Source organism: Muntiacus reevesi, chromosome 8 (assembly GCF_963930625.1).
Source record: "Muntiacus reevesi chromosome 8, mMunRee1.1, whole genome shotgun sequence".
Lineage (NCBI taxonomy): Eukaryota > Metazoa > Chordata > Mammalia > Artiodactyla > Cervidae > Muntiacus > Muntiacus reevesi.
This window is the reverse complement of record NC_089256.1, coordinates 61,088,334-61,111,838: the sequence shown is the minus strand read 5'-3', so window position 1 is coordinate 61,111,838 and position 23,505 is coordinate 61,088,334. Positions and strand designations below refer to the sequence as shown.

Sequence of the window (23,505 nt, the reverse complement as noted above, 5' to 3'; positions counted from 1 at the left end):
TATCTATTTATTTATTTGGCTACAGTGGGTCTTAGTTGTGGGATCTTTTTTTTAAGTTGCTGCATGTGGAGTCTAGTTCCTTGACCAGGGATTAGACCCAGGACCCCTGCCTGCACTAGGAGTACAGAGTAGCAGCCACTGCACCACCAGGAAAGTCCTGCTTTTTTTTTTGGTGGGGGAGGCACATTTCCTTTTAGCTTGTTTCCTTAAGAGTTGAGATGATACCAGAGAAATATTGTAATTATCTTTTCCACTTAAAATTACATAGCAAGCACTCAATTATATTACTACCTTTTTGAGATAAAAGTTTTGGTGGCTGCAATAATTTCCACTATGTGGCTGTACTCTTATTTAACCAGTCCTCTAACATTGCACATGTAGTTTAATTAAAACTTACTAGAATAATGCTATAGGGCTTCCTAAGTGGCTCAGTGGTAAAGAATCTGCCTGCCAAGTTTGATCCCTGGGTCAGGAAAATCCCCTGGAGAATGAAATGACAACCCACTCCAGTATTCTTGCTGGGCAAATCCTATGGACAGAGGAACCTGGCAGGCTACAGACCATGGGGTTGCAAAGAGTCGGACATGACTTAGTGACCAAACAGCAGCAGCAGAATAATGCAATGGTAACCTTGTCATCACTCAGACTGCTCCTACCTCAGAAAATTTTCTTGAAACAGATTCTGAGAACTGAAACTACTTTGTTAAATATTTACACATATATTTAAAAAGCTCAGTGCTCTTCCCCCATAAAAAAAAAAAAAAAAAGTTCGACATAGTCCTATCTTTCTGCAAGTCAGACCCACAATTTAGATGCAGAACTATGGGTTTTTAGCTGTTTGAGCAGTTTTCCTGGTTGTCTTTAAAAAAACAAACAAACAAAAAAAACAACAGAAAACCTTTTTTAAACTATTTTGATTTATTTATCTATTTATTAACTTAAAAAAAATTTTTTTTTTAAATTTTTTGGCCATACCCTGAGGCATACAGGATCTTAGCTCCCCGATCAGGGATCAAACCTATACCCCCTGCATTGGAAGCCAGAGTCTTAACCACTGGACTGCCAGTGAAGTCCTAGTTTTCTGGTTCTAGACCCTCCTTCCCTGCTCTGCCTCCATGTTCTGAAAGACTTCTCATGGCAGCCTCCTGACTGTCTCCTGAGAGGTCAGTGAGGATACAAATATCTGTTTTGCCCCAGTGTCTGTAGCCCCAGACCTGATGTCTAGATCAGACCCCTGTCAAACAATCTCTGGGAACCCTGACTGTCCATCTCCCTATGGCAGGGATCTTCATGTCCATCTGCAAGTTGGGAAACCTGAGTCCATGTAGCAGAACAGTTCTCAAGGAGCCTTTCCTCCTGGGAGTAGCTTTTTCAGGACTGGGGGATCTGGCTAGTGGTCTTTTACCCAGGTAGAAGGGAGGAGGTGAAGGGCCCCCTTCAGTGCCAAGGCAGTGGTTCAAGATTTAAGATGCTCAAATAAATGGTGCTCAAAGGAAGGAATGGTGCTCAAATAAATAGGTTAAGTTGTTCTGTTTTAACAAAAGATCTGAATCTAGACTACCTTTGCACAGATGGAATGTGCTGGTAAAAAAAGCAATGATGTCCTCACAGTGGTTATAACCACGGCAGAGATTCAGGACCTATGTCACAGTCTTAAAAGAACCTCATTAGGATTATAGTTTAGACTTTGTAAGTCAGGCTATTTAGAATTATTTTATTTTTGTTTATTTCTCATCTGCTTATACTTTAATAAAGTCTTGGCAAAAATGCTGATCTGTCTTACTGTATTAAAAAGACATCACAAGAAGGGAGGCCAGAGGTTTCAGGGGAGCAGTGCACCCCTAGGGGGCCAATGCAGCAGAGGGAATCTGTGGGAGAGGGCGAAGTAAGAGCCATGGGTACAGTCACCCTCATGGCTGGACATTCTCTCTCCAGTGTAAAAACCTAGAGGCCGTATCTTGTTTTGACATGAAATAATGCCTTCAATGAGGGAGCAGGAAATAGCCTTTTCTTTTCTGCTTACCACATTCTTTAAAGTAAATTGGCTAGAAAAGACTTTTTTTTAACTTTTTAGGAAAAAAAAGCTAAAGGAGTTTTGATGCCAAGGGAGCAGAGCAATCAGAAAGCAATCTTGAGCTTTCTGGCTCAAGAGAAGTGACTCAGAGAAAACTCTTACACAAGGGTGAACAGGTTAGTGAAAGAAGACAAGACTCAATCTTGAAATGTTATTCAGGAAAGAAAGAGAGAAAGAAACACACTTCTAAGAATAGTAGGGAACTAAAATGCCTAAAATGATGGCCTATTCTCTATTTATTTACAACTGATGTCAGATCAAGAAAACAATTTGTCTTTTTTTTTAATTTCCATCTTCAAAGGAACATAGATTCCTTATTTAGAGCTATGTTGCCTTCTAATAAATATGAGACTATACTTGTAACACATTACAAAGACCTTAAGCTTTTTGTATATTTTGACTTCATAGAAATAAGGATGTTACTGTGGTGCTATTCTTAAAAGCGAAAAATTGACAACAACTCACTGCCCTTCAATTGGATCTGGGTTAATATAAATTATGGTACATCCATAAAACAGAATTTTATGTCATATTACATAGAAAGCATGTCATAGAATATTAATTGACATGGAAAATATGTAGTAATTTTATAAATAGGCCATGAAACAGTGTGTGTAAAAGTACCACATTTTTGTAAAATACATTTGTTGATAGCCTAATAAGATATCCACCAAAATACTAGTAGTTAATTATCTCTAGGTAGTGGAGTAATGGGTACCTTTCACCTTTTGTACTTTGCTATATGTTTCCAGAAATATATCTACTTCTGCTTTATTGACTATGCCAAAGCCTTTAACTGTGTGGATCACAACAAAATGTGGAAAATTCTTCAAGAGATGGAAATACCAGACCACCTGACCTGCCTCCTGAGAAATCTGTATGCAGGTCAAGAAGCAACAGTTAGAACTGGACGTGGAACAACCGACTGGTTCCAAATTAGGAAAGAGTGCATCAAGGCTGTATACTGTCACTCTGCTTATTTAACTTATATGCAGAGTACATAATGCAAAATGCTGGGCTGGATGAAGCACAAGCTGGAATCAAGATTGCCAGGAGAAATATCAATAACCTCAGATATGCAGATGACACCACCCTTATGGCAGAAAGTGAAGAGGAACTGAAGAGCCTCTTGATGAAAGTGAAAGAGGAGAGTGAAAAAGCTGGTTTAAAACTCAACATTCAAAAAATTATGATCATGGCATCTGGGCCCATAGCTTCATGGCACATAGATGGGGAAAGAATGGAAGCAGTAACAGACTTTATTTTCTTGGGCTCCAAAATCTCTGCAGATGGTGACTGCAGACATGAAATTAAGACGCTTGCTCCTTGGAAGAAAATCTATGAGAAACCTGGACAGCATATTGAAAAGCAGAAACATTACTTTGCCAACAAAGGTCCGTCTTGTCAAAGCTATGGTTTTTCTAGTAGTCATGGATGGAGATGAGATATGAGAGTTGGACCACAAGAAAGATGAGTACCAAAGAATTGATGCTTTTGAACTGTGGTATTGGAGAAGACTCTTGAGAGTCTCTTGGACTGCAAAGAGATCAAACAGTCAATCCTAAAGGAAATCAGTCCTGAATATTCATTGAAAGGACTGATGTTGAAGCTGAAGCCCCAATACTTTGACCACCTGAGGTGAAGAACTGACTCACTGGAAAAGACCCTGATGCTAGGAAAGATTGAAGGCAGGAGGAGAAGGGGATGACAGAGAATGAGATGGTTGGATGGCATCACTGACTCGATGGACATGAGTTTGAACAAGCTCTGGGACCTGGCGATGGACAAGGAGGCCTGGTGTGATGCAGTCCATGGGGCTGCAAAATGTCGAACATGACTGAGCAACTGAACTGAACTGAACTGACACGTTTCAAGTGCTCTGCATTGAGAATGTATACTTTGATGATTAGAAAAAAATATTAAATGTTTTGAAGCAGTGTTGAAAATAAACTTCAAAAAGTGGTTTCAGAGACCTGAGATGCTAATTACACATCTAACAGGAATCTGGTTTGAAGAGATAGAGTGATACTCAATAAACAGCAAATCATGGGCCTTAAACTTGACTCTGGTTGATTTAAACGTTTCTTCAGAGAGGTGATCCTTACCTGATCCTGTTCGACCCACGATGCCAATCTTCTCCTTGGGTTTGATGGTGAAGGACACTTTCTTCAAGACCAGAGGAAGATTTTCTTGGTACCTCATCTCTGCATTCTCAAAGGTGATCTCTCCTTCCTGGGGCCAGTCAGGGGAGGGAGCCTTATTCTTAATTCTGGCAGGTGCTTCCAAAGATAGAGTCTGGGGAGACAGAAAAGGCCAGTTCAGACTGACCACAGATTCTAGGGTAGCTGCAAGGCTGTCACAGAAGTAAGACCAGGATACCCATAGCAACAACAGAGACAGCTGCTGCCCTGTTTCCTTGCTGTGAAAGAGTCCCTGGCAGTAAACACTCATCACCAATAAACTAGAGAGAGACAGAGAACAATTGCCTCTACCCTTGGCAGTTTACAATGGCCTTCTATCCCTCTTCAGCCACAGCAGATTTTAGTGGAATTCTTTGAAAACATTCCCCTTGAAACAGGGTTCCATCATTTGAAAACCAATGGCCTAAACCCAAAGGAGCAAAACTAGCATTCATGGAACATTTAATGAGAGCCCAGCATCCTAAGCCATCTCAGTTAAACCAGGAGACTCAGACACTAATCCCAACTCTACCACTAATAGCTGTGTGAACTGGATACACCAATTCTTCAATCTTTGTCTTAATTTCTCATCTGTAAACTCTAGGGACAGGATTAGATGATTTTAGAAATCCATTCCAGCTTAAAAATGCTGGGTTTAATAATAATTACTGGGTAATTTTGGTCATCTATAGTCACATCTCCCCATGTTTTTAAAACTCTCTGGTGATTAGTCATGGAGCCTATAGCCTCACAGGGAAGTAAAGGTCAAAGAATGCAGTGCTCTGGTGGGTTGGGATAGGGACTCAAGTCTAAAGCTTTGTGTTGGGACAGGCTTCAAGGTTGTGGATGGGTAGCAGGGAACCAGTTCTCAGGAATGTATTGATTTGTGCAAAGTACGCTCTGTACCATGGCTGACCATCACCCTGACCTTTCCAGCAAGAGACCCACACCAATAGTGATACTAAATCAAACACAACATGTAACACTCACAAACTGCCCACAGACCAGAGCACCCAGTCAAGAGGCTCATGTATAAACATAAACGGCTATTAGCAGGTTTATCAGATAGCTGAAACTCCAATACTTTGGCCACCTCATGAGATGAGTTGACTCATTGGAAAAGACCCTGATGCTGGGAGGGATTGGGGGCAGGAGGAGAAGAGGACGACAGAGGATGAGATAGCTGGATGGCATCACTGACTCAATGGACATGAGTTTGAATAAACTCTAGGAGTTGGTGATGGACAGGGAGGCCTGGCATGCTGTGATTCACAGGGTCGCAGAGTCAGACACGACTGAGCGACTGAACTGAACTGAACTGATCAGTTAGCTATCTGCCATTCTTTCTGATAATAATCATTTATAAGTTTAAGAAATATTCTACAACTGATCAGTTTCATTGCCAAAACAAATCAGTGGGACATGTCTCTGCTAGAAAAGGCAGTTACATAACATATTAGTTCTCAGTGAAAGGGTAGTTCTTCAAAACAGTGTTTCTAAGTCAACATTATAGTTGGAAGTTGAAATGTATTCTGCCCATGTAAATAATGATATGAATGAAGATAAAGTCTCTGGGCAATTTGCAAAATAGGTAACTCCTGAGAAATGAGTTCAACGTGAGAATGTTAACTACTCAGGACTCTGCTTCTCTCTACAGAAAATTGTTTTCAGAGTTTGAACTAGGAGGAAGATACTGTCCCACTGCAGGATTACAGGGGTTCCTGGGGGAAGGTGGGAAGAGCTGGATCATCTCAGTACCAATACAGTTAATTGGTTTCTGAACTGTGAACACAGTATGGAATTAGGCATGGAGCCTTTGAAACTCCAGAAGTCTGGGTTCTATCCCAAACCTATTGTATCAGAATCTTTAGAGATGAGGCCCATGTTAGTCTTTGCCTCAAGTTCCGTATGAGATTCTGATGGCCATCCCTGGTTAAGAACCAAATGAACTAGACTAAGACTTGAAATAACAGCTGGTTTTAAATAGTATAAGGAAAATATTACATTAGTCTGCTTAACTGAATTAATGAGGTTAGGAACACTTTGGAAATTAGCTGATGAATGTGAGCTCTGTATCAGACACAATTCACAAATATACTTAGAAAATCTTATGATATTCTCTTTTGCATTCCATGCATACTGGAGAGATTGCTGCCTCTCCTGTGGGACAAGATGAGGCAGAGAAAACAAGCATCTTCCTGGGACATTCATTCCAGGCAGTAAAAGGGTAAAACTGCTGCATGAAAAGTCAGATTGCAGCAGAAGGCCGGTAGGAGCCTGACCTTGATATAGTGGTTGATCCTCTCCACTGAGGTGAAGCGAGCTTCTGTCTCCGATGCCAGTCTGACAGTAAACTGGAACAGCCCTGTCAACTGATCATGGAAAACAACAATCCAAGAGAGAATTTATTATTAATATACACCAAGGGGATGCCAGCAAACCTCCTTCATCTAAGGGATCACAACTCAATTGTGAGAACTAACTGTAGATAGACAGTAGCTGGCTTTAGGGACCAGATCATTCTTTAAGTGTTTAAGACAATGCCTAATAGTCCCCAGTCAACTGCAACTCTCAGTGAATCCAGGTGGCACTACAGTACTGGCACTAACTTTTCTATACCTAAAGGCTTTCTGTCTGTTTTTACATTTCCCGAAATTCAGCTGTAGCTGAATAACTTCTGGGCTTCATAATTGTACCTATACCTGGATATAGCAGCCACAATAAATGGAGACTGTATCAACCTGTGAGCAGCAGTGAAAATGCTTCCAGGAAGGTCAAGAGAAACGAGGCTGGGCCAAAACTGAACGCAGAGCCCCAGTCTGTGTACCCCAGACTGAGTACTCTGAAACAGAGTATATATAACACAGATTTCTCCCACCCCTCAACTCCAGCCCTTCAAGAATCAAGTTAAGTCTGCAAGATATGGACAAATCCCTTTGAGTATCTGTAAAGATATAGATCTCTTCTTAGGTTTCCTCTGGCCACTTATTTTTATCTTTCCAATATAGAAAAATGTCAAACATATACAAGAATAGAGAGGACAGTATAACGGGCTCCCACATATCAGACATTCACCTTAAAAAAATTACCAACTTACAACCAGCATTGTTTCATCCATACCACCCCATCCTTTCATATATCTGGAATCAAATCTCATATAGCCTAAGTCTTATCCACAAATACTTCAGCTTCTATCTCTCTAAAATATAAAGTCTCCTTGAAAACCATTGCCACATCTGGAAAAAGTTAGTAACAATTCTTTATCATCTTTAACTATCTAGTCAGTGCTAAGTTCCCAGTTGTTCTTTGAGCTATTTGAAGATCTTCAACCATCCCTAGGAACTAAAAATGTTTATGTATGTAACAGTATTGGGAAAATTTGGGGCCTGAAAATAAAACACACATAAGTAGTAGACTGAGGATATGTATTTCTTAGAAGACTAGGAAGAGGCCAGAGAAGAAAGAGTAGTGAAGATACAAACCTACAATTAAAAAACAATTTTCAAAATCTGTTTATTTAAGAAAAAACAGCACCTACTTCATAAACACATGCAACAGAGTTAAATCCCTTTATTCCCATAAAGTCAACCTTTAGCATTCGTGGGGAATTGGTTTCAGGATTCTGTCAAAAATCCAAGGATGCTCAAGTCCCTTATATAAAATGGACTAGTAATTGCCTACAACCTACAGACATCCTCCTGTATCCTTTAAGTCATCTCTAGATTACTTATAATACCTAATGCAATGTAAAGACTTGGTAAATAGCTATAAATACAGAGTGCTACATAAATAGTTGTACATCTATAGTAAATTCAGTTTTCGGAATTGTCTGGAATTTCCCCTCCCAAAAATCTTTGATCTGCAGTTGGTTGACTCTACGGATGCAGAACTCAGGGATGTGGAGGGCTGACTGTGTACCAGTCCACAGTGCTACTGCCAAAGCAGATGGGGAGAAGCTCTAGGAGCCAAAGGTAAAACAATAGCTTAGGGTAGAGCCACCTGCCAGGCCTCTCCTAGGCCAACGTATGAGAAAGACAGTGCCCTCATCCCAAAGACTAACCTGCACAGCATAGGAGATGGCAAGCCCTGCGTAGGCCGGGGGAATCTGCCCGTGCATGAGAACAATCATCAGCCCAGTGGTGGTGATCAGGGCAATGCTGATGAGGTCCAGCCGCACTGCCAGCCACCGCATCGCACAAGTGAACAGGAAGAAAGGGCTCTGGTTGTTATCCAGTAGCTCCTGGTACCTGTGAGGAAGACAGAACACCTAATAAAGTAAATAAAGTGCCACACAACCCTAGTCATGGAGGATGCGAAAGCACTGGTGAGTTCTGGGTAGAGGGCTAATACTAAAGTATAACACCACTACTGCTTGTAACCAGGAGAGTGATATGGAAACTTAAGGAGTGCAGAGTATTCCAGGCTCCACACACAGGAAGACATGGGGGGTTTCTAGTTTTACCCTTTGAAAGAAACATATTCAAGATACTAGGAAAAACATATCTACTTCAACAGCACAGGGAAAGCAGAAGGGAAGAAGACCAAATAAAGAGGCTGTTTAAGCTTTAGAGAATTGTTTTAGGTCAGCGGTCATTTTCTTGAGGAAAGAGAGGTTACAAATGCAAACTGGAGAATTGGCACAACAGCAGGAAAAAGACTCTTGGACTGAATACGAGAACGTGGAAATGGTCTGCTGACAGACTGGTTTCCCAAGGCCATGGAGCAAAGCACCAGAAGCAGTGAGTGAGTTAAACCAGAACAGAAGGACTGAGACAACCTTTGTCACTGCAGGAGGGAGACCCTCTGTCATCCGGGGTCCTAGAGAGCAGCTCTCACCCCACCTGAGGGTCTGGGGTCACACAAAACTAGAACTCCAGAGTGGGAGGCCTGGGTAGGCAAAGATACTTTGTCTTAAAGAAAATCTCTTTCCTCCTTATAAGAAGATATGTGCACTTTAGAGAAAATTTAGGAAACACAATAAAAAAAAAAGGAAATGTAAAATTCCAGTACTCTCACCACTCAGCTAAAACTAGAATCCATATTCTGCTGCATTTCCTCCCAGTATTTTTTCCAATGCCCTCCTGTTTATGTGGGTACATACCTACACATGTACACAGTCAACATATTTTCCTTTATTTTTGCTTGAGGTTAGGATACATTTTTCAGAATTATTTAACCAAACCTTCCTATGCTAGAGTTACTTTTTAATGTTAATTACTTAATTTTTAGAATGAACTACATACTCTATAAGACAGAACATTCACAAGGTACAAAAGGTTTTACCACGAAAAGTCAGTCTTTCTCCTGCCCTCCTCCAGCTATTCACTTCTACTGTCCAGTGGCAGCTATTAGTTTCCTGTGTGTTCTTTCAGATATTTTAAATGTTACAGACACATATTTAAAGGGAGCAAACTATACATGCACATCTGTATCTTGCTCTTTCATCTAATTTAACTTGGAAATCATTCCACATCAGTACCTAGGAAGCAGTCTCATTCTTTTTAGGGGTCACACAATATTCCATTATACGGGGACACCACAGCCTATTTAACCAGTCTTCTACTGAAGGACATTTAGTCTAGTTCAACCTCTAGTTAACATAAATCTCCACAATGACTATATAAGTACAGAAATTTCTCACACAAACAATATTAACAGCTAAATAAAATGTCAATCTATTGTCTATGAATATCTTACTTTTTCAAGAAAAAAAAAAGGAGCAAAACTCTATCAAATATAGCCATCCAGAACCGAAAGCTAATAAAGACTTCAAATCTGTTTTTGTCTTCCCATTTTCTCAGAAGGGAGTTCCACCAAGCAAGTGAATCTTAATCAGCAGAGATCATTAAATCACTAATACTGTTAGTAATGAGCTTTATAATCCCCAATTCTGACTTTGAAAGGCTTCTTAAACTCTCATTAAATGCTGAGATGCTGGCTCCCTGATGAGCTCTCTGGCCCCCACAGAACTAACCTGTGTAGAAATTCCTGCCCTTTGTTGTAGGCGTGGATGGTGGCAAGGCCCTGTATGCTGGATGTGATGTGGGAAAGGAAAGGTGACTGTGTGATATTATCCAGACGCTTTAGTTCTCGGATCAGGACCCTGGAGATAGAAAGAGTTCTGTGTCAGAGGGGTGGACAGGCAACTCTGGCTTCACCCTTTGTACTGAAAGACACAAAGACTTCCTGTTTACCTGGAGACAATGTGCAGAATTGAAAAGAGGATGACAAGGGGCCCCACTGCCACGAGGAACCACGGGAAAACTCCCGCAATCATTCCAACACAGAAGAACACCAAGATGACGTTCTGAATGAACATCTCGGCCTGGAACGGCAGGCGCACGTCGACTGGGGAAATGGTAAAGGAACACGTGTCAGATGCTGGGATCCACAAACAGCCAGAATTTTTAAAAAACAAAAAGAGGCTCCCAAAAAGCCATACCTGAAATTTGTGATTTTTTTGTCTTTTAAACAGTCTGATCAAAGAAAAATCTGGTAATGTAGTTGCTCTAATTTTTCTTGTCCCAAGAGCATTTAAGCGATCTTTCTCACCTGTGCCCTCTTTTTGGATCACTGTGCTGCCCAACCCCCTTAAACATTTCTTCCATTTTGCAAAGTAATATATGTTTGCTATAAAATATTTGGAAAATAAATATGTAAAAAGTTAAATAAACATAGTCTTATTCTTACCAATATGAATGAACTGCTGCTAACATTTAAGAAAATTTTCATGGAAAATTTTAAACATACACAAAAATTTTAAACATACACAAAAACTGAGAGTATAGAACCTCTAAGAGTAAACATTTTCTTCGCCTATTTAGGACATCTCCCCCCACCTATTTTCATACAAATCTGAGACATGTTGATACCACTGATTTTCTTCAGTCTCTTTTCTATTCATCTGTGCATATGTGAGTTTAATACAAATGTGATCATGTCACACACATATGTATCATTGTTTTGTGTATCAGTGATGGTTTTGATCTCTTGTTACCTCTGGCCATAGCTATACATTGGCCTATCAACACCGGAAACAAACTCCTTCTATGGAGGCAGCATAGTAAGTAGTTAACAATATTCATTCTGGGGTCAAAAAGATCTGAGCTCAATTCCCAGCTTGCTATTTAATAGTTGTGCAATCTTGAGCAAGTCAACCTTTCTAGACATCAGCTTTCCCATGCTCAGTGGGTAAAATGATACCCATACCTCACAGGGCTGCTATGATGGCTAGGATAGTGCATGTAAAACTGCTCGTAACACAGTAAGCCCTCAAAAAATGTCAGGTAGCATCACTATTAATATGGGCTATGGGAGTACAGCTGACCATGGGGGTTAGAGACACAGACCCCCCATGCAGTCAAAAATCTGCATGTAATCTACAGTCGGCTCTCCATAGATGTGGTTCCTCATCCACAGTTTCATATCCTCAGACTCAACCAACTTGTTGTTCAAGGGTCAAGTGTATTTAAGTTCTGGTGCTGGCACAGCCCAAGAAGCAATCAGTATCTGACAAACTCGTCAAGAGATTGTAGGTGTCCAGGAACCTACACACCACCCACAGGTAAATATGCCTTTTGGACTCTCAGATACCCTGTCCAAAGCCTTTATGCTCAGCCCTCTGAACTGGTTTTAAGGTTAAATAAGATCAAATAAGAGCTCACATGAAAGATGAAAAATTAGATAGGTCCTTAGCCTAAAGAGAAACTGCAACATGGAGAAAATACCCAAGCTAACATGTTCCTGATGCAAATACTGCAGCCACTGTGCTGGGTGGTTCATGCTCTGGAGTACCACAGAGAGAAGCAGTGAGAAATACCTTCATCCATGTCTTTGGAAAACCTGTTGAGAATTCTTCCCGTGGGGGTAGTGTCAAAAAACTTCATAGGGCTTCGAAGGATTCTTCGGAAAAGCTCATCATGGAGCCGGGAGGAGGCTCGCAATGTGCCCTGAGGAGCAAAGTACAGAGCGATCAGAGACCCAGGACTCAGCAGGCTCAGTAACTATTCCACAGGTCTAAAGCCAGAGAAGGGCAAGTGGCTGTGGAGGAAGGAGGTGGCTAACCGGAAAGGGCTGAGGCTGACAGGATGCAGGTCACTTTGGCAAGAGGCATCCTGCTTCAGAGGAGCTCCCCAACTCAGAATAAACCCAAGAGGTGCCAGGCAGAAGCCTGACCACATAGTCACCGGCGAGAAGAGGAGCAGAGGCCCCAGTGCATACCTTGACGAAGACCACTCCGCGAATGGCTTTCAGGATCAGCATGACTGCCATGGAGAGGGCGTAGATGCTGGCATAGTAGTGCATGAGAGGATTGTCCTTCATGCTGTTGCTCACAGACGTCCTGTTTTCTTGAGTCACCGTGGTGTTCTGTTTGGAAGCAAGGTTCTGTGAGGCAAGACCCTCAGGGACATCCAAGAAGCCCTTGTCAGGGCCACTCTTGGCTCAGGCAGGGTACAGGATACAAACTCTGGGAGCTGGTGGAGACAAACGCAAGGCAGGCTTTGCCTGTTCCCCCTCTCTTCTCTAATGACAACAGACAGCCTATAGGTGTGCACCTGGTAAGCGCTACTGCTCCGTGAGTTGGTCAGGGAGCAACTACCTGGTGAGGTTACATTAGGGACTCATCTCTTTAATCCTGGGTAATCTTTGTTAATTACCTCCTTTAACAGAAATCTAGAGCACTTTCCCTAAGAAGAGCCAGGAAATATGGAGAGATGGCCATATTATTAGACGTATAATTTTCCCATCAATGAGGACTCTTACCCCACTTCCTTGCTTGATCCAGTAACTCAACCACCAGTTGCTGAAAGCGGTGCTGCCCACATTCAGCATGAAAAGGGACAGAATGACCAGGAACGCCAAAGGGCCCCCAGCAGCCTGGATGTAGACACCATACACTGACCAGGGCACAGAACCCTGCCCCTTCTCTTCCATTTGCACGAGCTGCCCTAGGTGAGGAAAAGAGAAACATGAATTCAGAAAGTAAAAGCTGCTTCTCTAAAATGAAGTCACCTGTAGAAGAGTAGAACCAAAGAGAGCCTACAGTTTCACAGAGTTCTAGGTTGGAATTATTTCCCCCTTTCAAGGAGCATTCATTTATCCATTTAATAATCTATCTATTAGGCACCTACTATGAACCAGGCCCAGGAATAAGCCCTGGAGAGGCAAAGAGGATTAAGACCTGGTCCCTGCCAGGAGATCTGGCTCAGACTATCCACAAATAGGTAAATAAGTACAAAATTATAATAAAATGTGCTAACTCCAGTGCTGGAATACTTGCAAGGCAGCATGGAAACATTCAGGAAGTGTACCTAACCCACTTGGGGGAGCTGTGAGGGGTTTAGTAGGGAAGTTCCAAGTGAGACTTTCTATGTAGTCCATATTGTGTCTTTTTTTTTTTTTCTCTAGCTGCACAGCATGACTCGGATTTTAGTTCCCTGATCAGGGATTGAACCTGCACCCTCCTCAATGAAAGCGTGGAGTCCTACCCACTGGACTGCTAGGGAAAATCCCCATATTGAAAGGTAAGTCAGAATCAGCCAGGTGGGGAAATGATGGGTGTAGGTAAATGATGGGTGTAGTTATGAGGAAACAAGAAATCTGAATACACACAGATATCCAATTCAGCAGGCTAGAACATTCTGAGTGCCTAAGGAGTGGCAGGAGATAAGGCTGATTAAGCAGGCTATTGTCAGAGGATAAAGGCATTTGAACATTATCCTTCAGGCAAGAAATTCTCAAGGGAATGGGCTACAGGGGGTGTAGAGATTTAACTCCCAGCCCTACTGCAGGAGATGGGCCTGGGATGGCCAGATCAGCCACCTCATACAGTCTCTTTCATGTGTCCCAGCATCTCAGACAAAGAATGGATTTTCTATGTGTGCCACATCAGGAAAAAGATTTTAAAAATGCTGCTTTGAAACTAGGAAGCCACTGAAAGGCCTCAGGCCCCAGGCAGTTGGCTGGTCTCCTGTTTTTAACTAGATCTCCTAGTTGTTCACGTGGAGGACAGATTTAAAAGGAGGCAACTGTAACAGTCTCAGTGGGAGATGATAAAGGCCAGAACCAGGGCTGTTTTCTTGGGCTCCAAAATCACTGCAGACGGTGACTGCAGCCCTGAAATTAAGATGCTTGCTCTTTGAAAGCAAAGCTATGACCAACCTAGACAGCATATTAAAAAGCAGAGACATTACTCTGCTGACAAAGGTCTGTCTAGTCAAAGCTACAGTTTTTCTAGCAGTCATGTATGAACATGACAGTTGGACCATAAAGAAAGTTGAGCGCCGAAGAATTGATGCCTTTGAACTGTGGTATTGGAGAAGACTCTTGAGAGTCCCCTGGACAGTAAGGAGATCAAACCACTCAATCCTAAAGGAAATCAGTCCTGAATACTCATTGGAAGGACTGATGCTAAAGCTGAAGCTCCAATACTTTGGCACCTGATGTGAAGAACGGACTCATTGGAAAAGACCCTGACACTGGGAAAGACTGAAGGCAGGAGGAGAAGGAGATGACAGAGGATGAGATAGTTGGGTGGCATCACTAACTCGATGGACATGAGTTTGAGCAAGTTCCAGGAGTTGGTGATGGACAGGGATCCCTGGCGTGCTGCAGACCATGGGATCACAAAGAGTCGGACATCACTGAGTGACTGAACTGACTGACTGAAAACCAGGGTTGTGGCCATGCGGATGGAGTATTCAGGAAGTAAATTCAGATGGATGGGGTGATTGGCTATTGGAGGAGAAAAAACATTTAAGGACATTTCCTAGGGACTCCTGGGAGATTGATGTTGACAAGAGAATACAGAGAAAGCCCCATGGGAAGCCTCTGCCTCTTTATCACACATGCTATGTAATTATCTTGGAACAAGCCACACAGGCCTCAGCACTTTACCTAAACAGTCTCTAGGTCACATGTCCCCTAAAGACATTCTGTTTTTTCCTACTGCCTGTGGCAGGAATTGACAGATGTCTCAGCCTTCTGTGCTGTGTTTGCTTTGTGAGAGTTAAGGTATCTCCAGTTACACCTGAATTCAAGAGCTCATACAGGGCTTATTGAAAGAAAGAAAAGAATCAGTATGGTGAACTCCTAACACCCAATGTCTGCTGCAGTTTTAAGACCAAGGAAATGAAAACAACATGGCAAACCAGAAAAAAAGTCCTGAATTCAACATGTCAGGTGAGAAGATAAAAGAAATAACTTTAAAACAGGAATGCATTTCTATTTATTATTTACAAAAGTGATAATGCCTAAGGTATTGCAAACAGCTTCTCCAACTCTCAAGATTTGTTTTGGTTGATAAAATGAAGAGTTTAAAAAATAGGACCAAGGAGTCTGGGTAGGAAAATCAAGTAGGAAAAATCTTGGCTGTTAACTCTTCACCATAGCTCTGCTGCTGCCTGCTTGGGACAAGCCAAGGAGTGATCGTTGTATCAAAGGAGGGGGCAGAGGGGGGTTAACTGAGGATGTGGGCATTCTTAGAGCTGGCATGCCTTTGCTTTGGTTGGCATGACTTTTAAAGAGCAGAGATGAATCACGGGAAAGAAAGGTATACTTCTACCCATGATTCAATTTTTGCTTAGTCAAGATGACTCAGCTATGACTACCTACACCTCACTCCACTCTGCATAGCAAAAAAAGGCATAGGAGTAAAGGTCATTTTTATTGCCTTGGTCTGTTTGAGCAAACAGAAGTTGCCTCATGGTCTCCCAATAACCATATAAGAATCTCGTTATTCTAGAAATATAAGGCCAGGTGTTCCACAACAGACAATGATTATCAGGCAGGATGAATTGCTACATTGCATAATTTCTGATAAACTTTAATGACACACTTTACATCATCTTTCTGCACTGCCATGCTGGCCCTCACGAACGCCCTGGCTGGCTGATGACCTCAAGAGCATCATCAAAGCCAAAAAGAGAGGCAAGCACCAGGGTCTTAATAGTCCATGTGCCACAGTCATCATCAGGGTTTTGACTTGATGGTGAAGTGTGATTATAATGGCAAATTTAACTGATGATCACAGGGCTGGGAAAATTGCTGTGAACCTCATGGGCAGGTTAAACAAGTGAGGAGGGATCAGCCCCAGATATGATAGGCAACTCAAATATGTGGTAAAACGGGAGCCCCCATCCCATCATTTTCATCGTACTGACAATCTCATCTGGCATTACAGACCATGAAAAAGCAAGTGTGTGAAAACACACTAGAGGGAAAACCATGAGATCCTTTTTCTAGGGATGTAGTACATATATGCAAATAAAATGCCAAAACAAAACAAAAGCAAAAATGTTAATGTCAATTCTCAAAAAGGTTCATTACCTTCCTCTGGCTTCACTGCTTTCTCCTTCTTTACTGATCCTGTTTTAGGACCCTTCTCTTGTGTTTTCTTCTGTGAACCACTGGTTTCCTTTTTTGAATTAATCTAATGAAAAAAAAAAAAGTGTCTCTGGTTATCATGATATGGCCATTCAGATAAATGTCCAAAGGACACATTAGCAAATCAACCATGGAGTTGCTGCTCTTACTGAAGAGAGACACGTCCAACTTCTTAAAAGTTAACTTATGTACTTCCCCAAGTCCTGATATCTTTGAGGTCTGGGTTCTGACCATTCCATAGACCCTGCTCTCCCCAAAGTCACTAAAGACCTAAATTCCAAACACAGCAGACTTTATGCTATTCTTATCCACTCTAACTTGTGCAAAGTATCACTGGATGACATCTATAAAGTGCGTAAACCAGTAATTGGGACACAGTCAGTGCTAGTTAATGAGTGCCGAGTTGGCAGCCAAGACACCATGGATAATTTTCAAATGTATGCAGGATTTAAAGTCTCTTCCCTGCCATGTTATTCATCTGATTTTTTTTCCATTTATTTTTATTAGTTGGAGGCTAATTACCTCACAACATTGCAGTGGGTTTTGTCATACATTGACATGAATCAGCCATGGAGTTACATGTATTCCCCATCCCGATCCCCCCTCCCATCATCTGATTATTAAGAAAGGGGCTTTCACAATACTCTGGTTAGGATTTAATGGAGTTTAAGAAATTAAGATATGACTGAGCAATAGCACACAATGAGCCCACACCCTTCTTGTCATTGCCTTACTGGTGAATTCTCAGCGACAGAAGACCTTGGTTCTCTAGTCCCACAGTCCTGCCCTCCTAGAACAGAACCAGTGTGTGGACTAAAGCATAATAGTCTGGTCATTGGAAAACAGGGCCCCTGCCAGCAAGACACAGACAATGAGTTCGGCAGAGATTTCTCCATCATTCACTATGGTAATAACTGTATCTCACTAGAAAGACACACACACACACCACGCGAATCTTACCTCAACTGGGGGTGTCTCTCCAAGCAACAGGTTATTAAAAATAGTAGCATAATCACCATTCAGATTCATCAATTCCTCATGAGTGCCTCTTTCTGTAATACAGCCCTCTTTCATGAAGATCACTTCATCACAGTCAGCCAGGTACTGGAGACAAAGACAGGGACAATGTAGTGTGGTTGATTATTTGTGCAAATACATCCAAACGCCTACACCTTACTTCAGCAGGTCTCACCTGGAGATGTCCCCCTAGGGGACACTTGGCAATATCTGGAGACATTTTTGATTGTTACAATTTGAGGGCTGGGGGTTGAGGGGTACTACTGCCATCTGTTGGATAGATGCCAGGGATGCACAGGACAGGCCCCCACAACAGAAAGCTAAGACTGAGAACTCCTGCTTTAGTTTATCCTGTCTCATGATGTAGTTCAAAAAGCAGGTTCTCCAGTTTTTGATATAAATCTGCTGATGAAGCCACACAGTCTTATATTAAACTTTATATCCCTTTACTACACGCAGAAGTACACATAATTAGACTTTCTGTGGCAGAATGGGGGGTTAGCCCCCTAAACTTGACAACATATGCAAAGCACATGGCAACCTCCTTGAGCTGCTCTCTGAAGTGGCTGCTTGTTATGGAATGGCAGAGGGAGAAGAGCTTGTTTTCCCTAAACAGTACCCACTCACATAAAGATGTTAACACAATGCTTTCCAAACTATCTCTTACCCAGACTCCATTTTCAGCCTATTCCTCTTAGCCCTTTTACTTACTGGTTTATATGCAGAAGCTAACCTGCTCCAAGGATCTCTGATTCAGATGGCCATCTGGTACAACAAGCTTTATTGGTACAATGAGCCAGGAGGCTATTTGCTGAGGAAGGGAACACCATGATTCCAGGGACTTCAAGGAACCCCATGAAGGTACCTGGACCAAGCCCGCCTCCCTGTTTCTGACTGCCCAAGTCAAGGTGGGTAGCCTGGGGAAGGAAGCACATACCTGTAACTGGTGGGTAATGAACAGAACCGTCTTGGACTTGAGATGCTTCTGGATAGCACTGTTGAAGATGTGATTGCCCACATGGGCATCTAAGGCACTGAGGGGGTCGTCCAGGATATAGATGTCTCGGTCACTATACAAGGCCCGGGCAAGGCTGATCCTCTGGCGTTGCCCGCCACTGAGGTTGGCTCCTCGCTCACCAATCTACAGGAGTCCAGAAAGCACAAGAAAGTCTCCAGTTCAAGTCCAGAACGACACTCACTGGTTGCCTCAGTCACTTCTCCTCTCTTCTACCCAAACCAGCTCCTTCTCTTCGTTTCCCCACCTGGATGGAATGCCACTGCATCTTCTAGGGCCCACACCAGAACTGGGGGTATCAGCCCAAATTGCCTCCTCCTCTCCCACAACTATCTGGTTACTAACCAACCCTGTGTCTGAGCCTTACCACATCCTCTGGATGCCCCATTACAATCCATTCTCCATGGGCAGAATGACTTTTCCAAAACACAAAGCTGACCATCTTGCTTAGTCCTAAAGGACAGAATCTAAGCCCCCAGATACGGCAGACAAAGCAGGCCCTTTACCAACTGGCTTTCCAGCAACTCTTAGCCTCCACTGTCAATGCCCCTTCTGTACCCTGGGATCTGAGCAGGTGTGTCAGCTCAGTTAAACTGTGTGTCTATTATGAACACGCCTGACTACTGTCATGCCTTCTCCTGTACTTGTCTGCTCAGTTCTGGCATCCTCTCCTCTGTGAAGCCTACCCTCCCCTTCTCCACTAACACCCAAAAGAAAGGCAACTCTTTCAATCACCTTAGTTTGTGCCTATTTGTCAGTATGTCTTTCCCAATTGTAAGCTTGCTGAGGATACAGATTATTGTCCTTTTCTTTTATATTCCCAGTGCCCCCAGAAGCTTCTGCACAGGCAGCTGGCATATAACAAGCACTTAATAAATGTTACTAAGTGAAAAAAAATCGATTGTCAAACAGTAACTGGTTCTTTTTTTTTTTTAATCTTGTCCTTAAAAAAAATTCAATTCAGAGGTTTTCAAATAAGAGCATATATAAGAATTATCTGCAGGGCTTGTTAAAATGGACTGAGGGGGCCCCATCTCTCGAGTCATGATTCAGTAGGTCTCTGGTGGGGCTGAGAGTCTGCAGTGATGTTGTTGATGTGCTGCTAATCAGGGGACCGGGATCTGAGAGCCAATAAATTAATCAAACCACTCCAATCTGGTTTGAGGGCTTAAACAGAAGTCAACTGAATAAAAGTCAGCCCCAGAGACCTCAAGGGCAGGTCATGGAAGATGAGCATTAACATGGAGAGCCAGTTCCAAAGACAAGCCTCAGGGAACTACTCAAGGGCAGAGAAGCAAAGAAAGGCAGCTTTATGTTAAGGCCTCTTTCTTTCTAGAGGGAGTCAGCTCTCTAGAGAGTTACATGAGTAAAAAGAGGTTGGCAGAAGAAAGTTCAAGGAATCTCAACAGGCATATGATTGAGTAATGGTTTTAAATATGAATAGTGCAGAAAATATGAACTGTGAACCAACAATGGGATTTTGTTTAAAATTCACAACACATGAAATTTATGTGCTTAAAACAGGCAATGTTGCAATCCCTGCCCTAAGGAACAAATGTGTCCCTAACATAAAGTCCCAATGAAAGCAAAACTCCTGTGAAAGTTCTTCTCCCACAATTTAAGTTGCATGCCTAGGAGGCAGTTCTGGTACAGCTCTGCCCCCCAAATACCAGAATCCTCTCCGCTAAATACCCTGGCCCACCAGGGGCAGAAGGCCTGTACCTCTGTCAGGTCACTGTGGGGAAGGATGGCCAGGTCAGGCCTCAGGCAGCAGCAGTTCAGCACAGAGTTGTATCTGAGGGACACAAGAAGACCCAGAGTCAGGGGCATGGTTGGGGTAGAGCCTGCTGACGTGGGCTGCCTTGCGTCTCACACGGCCAAGAGGAAAGCATGACAGAAACCAAACATTCCTTGCCTTTCTTCATCAAATTCCTTCCCAAAGAGGATGTTGTCTCTCAGAGTGGCATTGAGGATCCAGGCCTGCTGGGCCACGTAAGCGAACGTTCCATTGACTGCAATGCTGCCCTCTAGAAGTGTCATCTAGGGAAACAGACACCATCCAATGGCATCACAATACAAAGCCTGAGTCAACAGAACCCACCACGTTCCACAAGGGAGTTGAAAGTCTAGTCAGTTTCCTTGGATGCTTTTGGAACCCAAATCCAGCTCTCACCTTTGTTCCACAGCAGTCAAGAAAATCAAAGTTCTCCTTGCTTATGTGTGATGGGAGCCCAGCATAACCCATGACTTGAATGAATGAATATTTCATTCAGCAACTCATAAGCTACTTTATCATCCTTTCTTCCTAACTGCAAACTGTTCTAATTAAAGGAACTCAAGCAGAAGGCCCTTACAGAATTCCCCTGGGGAGGATGCTGCAAAGATTTAGAGCTAGTCCCTGCCTCAAGATGAGGGCAGGCCAACTCATCTACAGAATTAATCCAGCCTGTTGGCTAGTTCAGCTGCTTTTGTAAAATGAGGACCAGAGGCGGAAAAAAATTCCAGTTAGACATCAATTAGCATTATAGAGTATTCACATAATGGTGACAGACCCTCCACTCCAATGTGAAGAGATTACACGATAAGTTGTGTGCTTTGAATTATGTTTTTAGTTGCAGAGATTGACATGAATCAATTTACTCATTTTACTCTTTCAGGTTTCCTTTCGAAGGGACTAACAGTAGATGCTTATCTTGGATTACGAATGCTATAGCTTGAAACGGTTTCATTAACCAATCTGCACATACAAGCTTGTCCTCTCAAACACAGTAACGCACAGCGGACACACATAAGACTGTAACATACTGCCAACTGCCCACAAACAGGTAAGCACTGTCACAGATAATGCATTCAGAGTGTTCAGAAACCTGGAGGGTCTTCTGTGGAAATCCAGCTCTTCCAGCTGCTACAGTACAAACACGCCACAATGCAGACCACCCATAAGGAGTTAAACTCTAAAGAAGCAGGGTTGACAAGTAGCCCCTGCCTCTCTGTCAGGATTTGATCCAGAAGCAAAGACCCACTCAGTTTTCAATTTAACTGCTGCCCACCAGCCCTCCCTTTCAGTCCACCTGTGTCTCTCATCACTGGCTCTGAAATCTGGCTGATGATCAGAAATTATGTAGGAGGTTTTTGGCTCTTAGCAAACACCAGTGGCTGAGCCCAACCACTGCACAGTCTCACAAGGCAGAAGGGGTAGGGGTGGGGAGCTGTCCCTCCCGATGATTTAGATGCAGCTTTCCTCAGACCACCCTGAACACCTTTGCTCCACCAACTGTGACAATGACGCCAAACAAGACAAAATAACCCATAGACTGGATGCTACATGAAAATCTTCCCCAATCCCTTCTCCTATTAATTTCCTCAACATGGATAAATGACTCAGAGGACCTTATCCATCAGCAGGAATAATCTTACCTTTATCCTCATCTCAACCACCTAAGCCGAGCTCATTTAACCCAAGTATAGAAGCATATGGGGTTTTGCTTTATTCTTCTGATTATTTGGTTTCTAAAACATAGTAGAAGATAATCTGTCTTAGCTGGATGATCCCCACTCGAAATGCTGACAGCCCTCTTCTGGGCCCTCTGAGCACTATTCACTCACTGCCTTGGACTGTGCTAGTATGTCTAGAAGGCCTAGCACCCCAACCAAACCATGAACTCCTTGAGGGCATAATTCTTTCAATGGTTAGCTTGAAAATGGAGTAGGTCTTTGTTTCTAGATCAAATCCTGAAGGCCCTCTTTCTGACAGGGAGGTTGGTGAGGCTGGTCCATTTGTTGGCAGTCTGCAGTTTGTCAGTCTCTGACCTCTGACATTCCCCAACACACTGTCTGGCACACCTGTGGCACTCAGTAAATACGTGCTGAATAAAAGAAGGCACAAGGAACAAGTGACTCCAGCTGGGTATCAATGGGTCCAGGCGTCCACTGAACCACATCCCAGATACAATGCTGTTGTTAAGGGGTAGGAGTGGGTGGGGGGTGGAGGCCGGGAGTGGCAGGAGCATGATAACAGACCAAGGGTCCTTTTGTTTCCACATTTCCTGACTCTCTTCAGGAAATAAGCCTATTTTTCCTGAGACTCTTGCTAAGCAGAATCCAGAGAAAGAAGCAGAAAATGCCCAAGACAACAACAAAATCTTACCTGGCCTAAAATGGATGAAATGAGAGAAGTTTTTCCACTTCCCACACTGCCACAGATTCCAACCAGTTTACCCTGGACAAAGCACATGAGAGAGGAAGGTCACTAAAGGATACTGACCATTCATGTCAAGGACTTTGGATTTCTTTGAGAACAAAAACATTAGTGACAGTCCATCACTATGGGGATTGTCATCCTGAGGATCTAGCAAGTCACTTACCTCTTTTCTCCCTCATCAGCCACCCACGTCATAGGGTTTCTGTGGGGATGCACTGAGGTAATAGATGTGTAAGTCTTTTAGAAAATTTATATATGCCACAGGCATTAAGGTGTCCCACGTAACTTTTAGAAAGGGCTAAACCTTTTCCACTTTGTTGGCAACCCATGCTTTTTGATAACTTGTTTGTTTTTATTGATGGCTTTGAAAGAGAGGACAGGACTCTTAAAAATCATTTTATTTTCATTTTATATGATTTTTTTCCTCAGGGTCTAAAATCATTTTGAATAAAAACTATGTGCAATGTGCACTATTGTTTCCATTTTTATTTTTTAAATAATTATTTTTATTTGGCTGCACTGGGTCTTAGTTGCAGTATGTGGGATCTAGTTCCCTGGCCAGGGGTCGAACCTGTGCATTGGGAGCACAGAGGCTTAGCCACCAGACCACCAGAGAAGTCCCTGTTTCCATTTT

At 42.7% G+C, this 23,505-nt stretch overlaps 1 protein-coding gene across 3 annotated transcripts in view; it reads right to left on the bottom strand.

Annotated features, from left to right (window-relative positions):
* The window catches only part of ABCC5 (ATP binding cassette subfamily C member 5), a 78,157-nt gene that overhangs the window by 13,905 nt on the left and 40,747 nt on the right, over positions 1 to 23,505 (bottom strand). For all 3 annotated transcript variants that reach the window (XM_065943404.1, XM_065943405.1, XM_065943406.1), the window contains 14 exons: positions 22,818 to 22,889; positions 20,586 to 20,710; positions 20,393 to 20,465; positions 18,593 to 18,796; positions 17,599 to 17,742; positions 16,582 to 16,684; positions 13,018 to 13,202; positions 12,475 to 12,621; positions 12,074 to 12,203; positions 10,449 to 10,602; positions 10,229 to 10,357; positions 8,315 to 8,501; positions 6,537 to 6,626; positions 4,180 to 4,369 (listed from right to left, as the gene is read on the bottom strand). In XM_065943404.1, coding sequence (XP_065799476.1) covers positions 4,180 to 4,369; positions 6,537 to 6,626; positions 8,315 to 8,501; positions 10,229 to 10,357; positions 10,449 to 10,602; positions 12,074 to 12,203; positions 12,475 to 12,621; positions 13,018 to 13,202; positions 16,582 to 16,684; positions 17,599 to 17,742; positions 18,593 to 18,796; positions 20,393 to 20,465; positions 20,586 to 20,710; positions 22,818 to 22,889 — 1,933 coding nt within the window. The remainder of the gene's footprint in view (positions 1 to 4,179; positions 4,370 to 6,536; positions 6,627 to 8,314; positions 8,502 to 10,228; positions 10,358 to 10,448; positions 10,603 to 12,073; positions 12,204 to 12,474; positions 12,622 to 13,017; positions 13,203 to 16,581; positions 16,685 to 17,598; positions 17,743 to 18,592; positions 18,797 to 20,392; positions 20,466 to 20,585; positions 20,711 to 22,817; positions 22,890 to 23,505) is intronic.